A 5,000-nucleotide genomic window follows, 5' to 3' on the forward strand; every position below is an offset into this window, starting at 1 on the left:
CAATAATTAAAGGTCTTTAACAATTACAAGCACATACAGAAAAGGTATGAAAGAAAACTGATATCTTTACAAAGCAAAAGATGTATCTGATCAGTTTTGATTACATTTCCATCAGAAATACACCAAGTATTTCTAACAAAGATATACCTAAAACCAGTAAAATACATCTCTTGAACACAAAAGTATAAACAGTAAAAAACTACATATCTGAAAAAAATGAACAGTCAGAACACACTTCATGTGTATAACGTGTAACATTGAAATATTCATCTATTTAAAAATCCCTAATTTCTTATGTGAGTTGCAATTAAACTATAACCATGTAATTTTTGCAGTGTTAATGATAATAATAACAGTAATAAAAAAAATCTTCAATTTTCAAAGACTGGGATTAAATTGTGAGGTCAAGAGGGCTTAGTAACTGAATCCTTGGTGACTAAGAACTTGTGGAATCATTAATGTGTAACATACATAAATAAATATACAATCTTAAGAAAAAATTAAATATTGTGGTTAGTGCATGTAGTTTATGCATGTTCTTCTCGCACAAATGGGTTAATGTCTTATTCTTTATATATTTTATCTCTTATTTACATATTCATAAACAGAACCCACACACAAACACAAAAATGTAAAAAGTAATAATCCCCTAACTATATTTACCTTGGAGACCATCAGCATCTGCAGACTTGATGGTTCCCTCTAAGATCTCTTCCATGAATGGTCTAAATACAACATATCGAAATGTGACACGTGTATGTGAAGCTCCATCACCAGGGAAAATGTATGAGTCTCCCAAAGATGTCACATCAAACAAAGCTATGCATAGTCCAACATTCAAAACCACCTGTGGAGGAAAAAAAAAGGACATGAAGAGTGGAGAGGAAATACATTGGCTCTTTTTCTAAATATGTTCATCCCTACTAAAGGAAACAACAAAAATCAGATTTCCTTTTATCATAAACTTAGAGATAAACATTCAAGACATCTGTTAAAAAAAATAATAAATAACCTTTTAAAAATAAATAAAATGTCCCTCATCTTTGCACAGCCACATGCAAGGGATGTGTGGACAAGAGACAGCAGTGATGTGGGCAGCAGGAAAGGAATGGGTAACATGATGTACAGCTGTTCTGTTCTTATATAAATCTATTATTAATTTCCATATTTCCATTTCCACCCTGTACTGTGGCTGACAAATCAATTTTTTGTTACCCCACAAGTAAACAATATATCCTACTACTAATCTAACCTAATTGTACAACTAATTTCAAGGAAATACCACATGGAGAGAGTAAGTTTTTCCTGGTGTGTATAACAGGCAAAGCTGGATTTAGGGACAATTCCAAGGGGTGAGGTTAATTTCAGGGGGGGGGGGGGATCTGTTAACCCAATGTCAACAGAAAAATAATGCGTTCCCTTTGGCAATGCTTGGTTAAATGTTTCTACACATACATGGCTCTGCCAATGCTTAGCCACAAAGGATTCAATTAGTAAATCTTGAGACCTCACTTTTCCTTGAAAAAGCAGGAAAAACGTTTTTTTTTTTTACTTATGCTATCAATATTGACATTGTCATTTTTGTTATAAACATTATGATTACTATATTGTGACTGACATTACAAACAGTAATATTGAATATTAGAAAACATTATCATAAATCAAGGAAAAGGATAAACAGGTTAGACAGGTAGTTCGCATAATTGGCTCATTGGTGACAGTACTTGTGGAGCCATCTATATGTAAAAACAATTACTAAATTCAACACACAAAATGAGCAATGGCATTTATGTACATGCCATGCCCCGCGGCTTGGGATTAACCCTTTTTATTTTTATCATGTAAATCTGGTGATGACAAGGTGCATATTTTAAATACTCTATCCAGACACTAGGGTATATTTATATTAAAAATACTGCTAATACTTATTGCTTATTTTTTCTTTGTAATCATTAAAATGATTTGCACTACAAAATTGTTTTGGTGTTGATAAGGATGGGTTTCCCATTTTATTTAACTAAATGAGAGAAAGTGAAATCTTCTTGTGAATAATAATAATTCAAAAACCTCAAGATTTATTCACATTTTTCAAAAATGATCTTAAACAAATGCTGAAAATATTCAATACCTTAACCATGCAATTTAACTGTCAAGTGTTATAACAATGAAAATATCAACTTAACAATAAAACAACACAACTATGAACCTTATTGGCAAGTTTCCGATTCAGCTCTTCCACCACTGCATCATTAAGTGTTTGGCCAAAGAGCCACGGAGGGATACGAACCATGTGACGTATCTCAGCCAACTGGAACATTATGACTTTTCTGTAAAACAATTAAAAGCATTAAAACAGTTCTATTATTTCAGTTGTATTTAGCATGTTGCATTCTACCTGAAAAATAATTTTCTATCATATTTTCATACTAGAATTCTAAAAACCCTATTAACAATATATATACATGTATTTTTTTGCTTCTATTGATCCTCAAGCTTTTCTATCTGGAGATAATTTCAGGTGAGCACATGTGTTCCACTATTAATCTGCATTTTTTATGGCTGTTGTCTCAGGTAATTGGAATATAAGTATACAGAGTAATTTTTAACACAAAGGTTGCCTTCTTCAGGAAGCAAAAAGACACTTCCTGTTCATATTCATCTACAAATATGAATGGATAATAGTGCTACTAGATATTAACCCAATAGTTGTAGATGGCATGATATGCATGTCCATTTTTTCTTAGTTTATTAATTGTGTCTACACATAGATGACTCCATGAGTACTCAGGTACCAAGGAGTCATTAGTTCTACCAATCCCATCTGTTAATCATTTTTTTTAGTTTTGGAAAGATTATCTTTTATTTTCTATTTTCATAAATATTTCATTACAAAATCACCCCAAAAAACTGTGACCAATGGGTTAAAAGGGTAAATACAGCAGAGGTATAAGTTACTGAGAGCAATGCAAAGAGATAGAGAGAAATAGACCCTGCCATAAAGCATAAAGATTATAATCATAAACATCACAGCGACATTGCATATCACTGTTCAGAAACTAAGTCTACAGCATCCTCACTCAGTTCTTAAAGTCCATTTTCTATCTGTTGGCATGAAGTGCTAATAAAATGGGGTTACAGGGGGCTTGCCCTTCTTTCTAGGGAATAAATAGAAGGTAGGAAATGTTAGGTTTGGGTTTTTTGGTTGATAACAAAGTCCACAGCAGAAATAACTGCCATGATTGCCTATATGCACTCAAAAATGTTGTAGACTTCCCTAGTAAATACATGTGATGCTGAATTACTGGCATTTCATAGTGATTTCTACCAATAAAAGTTAAAGAGAACGATACGTGTAGATAGAGGAAAATGGACACCGCCATCTTATAGAGAGGAAAAAATAGAATGGGATACAACATACTTTAAGCTACAGTGGCCTCATATTTACCAGTAAATGACAAAAATTTACAGCGCTATGTGCCGCTCAGAGACTAAGTCCACAATAGCATTACACAACCAGAGTTCCTTGTTTTCTGTGCACCATTTTAAACCAACATGGAAACATTACCAATTAGTAATTGTTTAATCCATCATTTTATCATATTTCTACTAACATTCCCTCTATTCCTTTTATGCTTATAAGTATTCTTCCCGGAACAACAGTCATTAGTGATTGTTGGAAGGTATATAATGGCTTGAAAAAGAGGACTATTAACATTTAACTGGGAACCATACATACAATTTTGTTGACCCTGACACTTAAGCTCACACTATTACAATCAAGCACAACTGGAGGGAGGCCAAAGCAAAAGTGCCCCGCTTCAGCAAGAGGACATACCACTTTGCTGGGTACTTGGCCAGGGCTATTTTCCTGATGGCGTACCGGTGGAGAATAAAAGATTTCATCAATTCCTCCTCACCGCAGCTTATCTGTACCCTCCACACCTACGGTATATATCAAATATTGTCTTATCTATTTATTCTTTTATAATTTGACATCATGCTAATATGTTGGATATGTTAAGTTTCAATATTTTGGTTCCCATGATAACCACAGATTTTGTTTTATTGTTGAAAGCTTTGTTTTGTGTTTCAGATATTGTGTTTGTATGCATTGCCTTTTGAACTTGTTTACTTTAGAGGTATTTCATTCGTTGTCTGTCGGACAAAGTTTGGCTTGTCTTTCTAAATAAACAGCCTTTCTATTGTTTGGCTCGTCTTTCAGAAACTTATACTTTTTAACATTTTTTAATTGGTATTTATTTTCTTTTGACATTTGCAGGTTGATATTGACATCATGCCATTCCCCCCCCCCCATTTTGGAACATTGTGAACTCTATTGTCACACTTAACAACCCCCCCACCCCCTTTGGAACTTAGTCTCTGAGAGGGTGCATTGCTATCAGTAACAACTACCTTAAATGCATCTACCTTATTCGCCATATGTGGTGTTTACCTGGTGAGATTAGTTTAATAGAGTTTTCTTGTATATGGTTAAGATCTCACAATGCAACTTTTCTAGCATTTGGGCAAAAGCTTAACCACATACTATATTGTTCACTTTCCTATTTACTGATGAATCTATGACTAAAGGAATATCGAAGCACATACAAATCCATTGTATCTTATATCTTACGTTCAGTAACAAGGAAAAAGAGGTAATAATAATTAGGGATATCTGTTTAAATGATTCAAACTCATGATAATTACTTTGCTGACTTCCATATACTATATCTCCTGATTGGCTCAAATAATACTTTTATCAAATATCTAAATTTCACAACATCCTTTACTTATCCACACTTCTCTAAAAACAATACGTCAACACGTTCTCTGAACTATAACACACGTTGATAATACAACCCACAAAACGAGAAATTTCAATAATTAATATATTCCCACCTTTTTCTAGACAAGAATACTCCAGTAATATCTTAAGCACCTTCTCTGGCTGACAATACTCCTGACACAATACAATACAAGCTTGCATCAGCTCGTCAGGC

At 33.5% G+C, this 5,000-nt stretch overlaps 1 protein-coding gene across 2 annotated transcripts in view; it reads right to left on the reverse strand.

The window, feature by feature from the left end:
- The window catches only part of Polr3H (RNA polymerase III subunit H), a 12,535-nt gene that overhangs the window by 7,475 nt on the left and 60 nt on the right, over positions 1–5,000 (reverse strand). Inside the window, exons 1-3 of one of the 2 annotated variants that reach the window (XM_070132003.1) lie at positions 4,940–5,000; positions 2,207–2,327; positions 664–847 (exon numbers count right to left, since the gene is read on the reverse strand). The exon at positions 4,940–5,000 is cut by the window's right edge and continues 60 nt beyond it. In XM_070132003.1, coding sequence (XP_069988104.1) covers positions 664–847; positions 2,207–2,317 — 295 coding nt within the window. In that variant the 5' untranslated portion in view covers positions 2,318–2,327; positions 4,940–5,000. Of the gene's footprint in view, positions 1–663; positions 848–2,206; positions 2,328–4,899 lie in introns of both variants that reach the window. The other variant, XM_027356985.2, reaches the window with a different exon arrangement.

This window comes from Penaeus vannamei, chromosome 17, assembly GCF_042767895.1.
Source record: "Penaeus vannamei isolate JL-2024 chromosome 17, ASM4276789v1, whole genome shotgun sequence".
Taxonomy (NCBI): domain Eukaryota; kingdom Metazoa; phylum Arthropoda; class Malacostraca; order Decapoda; family Penaeidae; genus Penaeus; species Penaeus vannamei.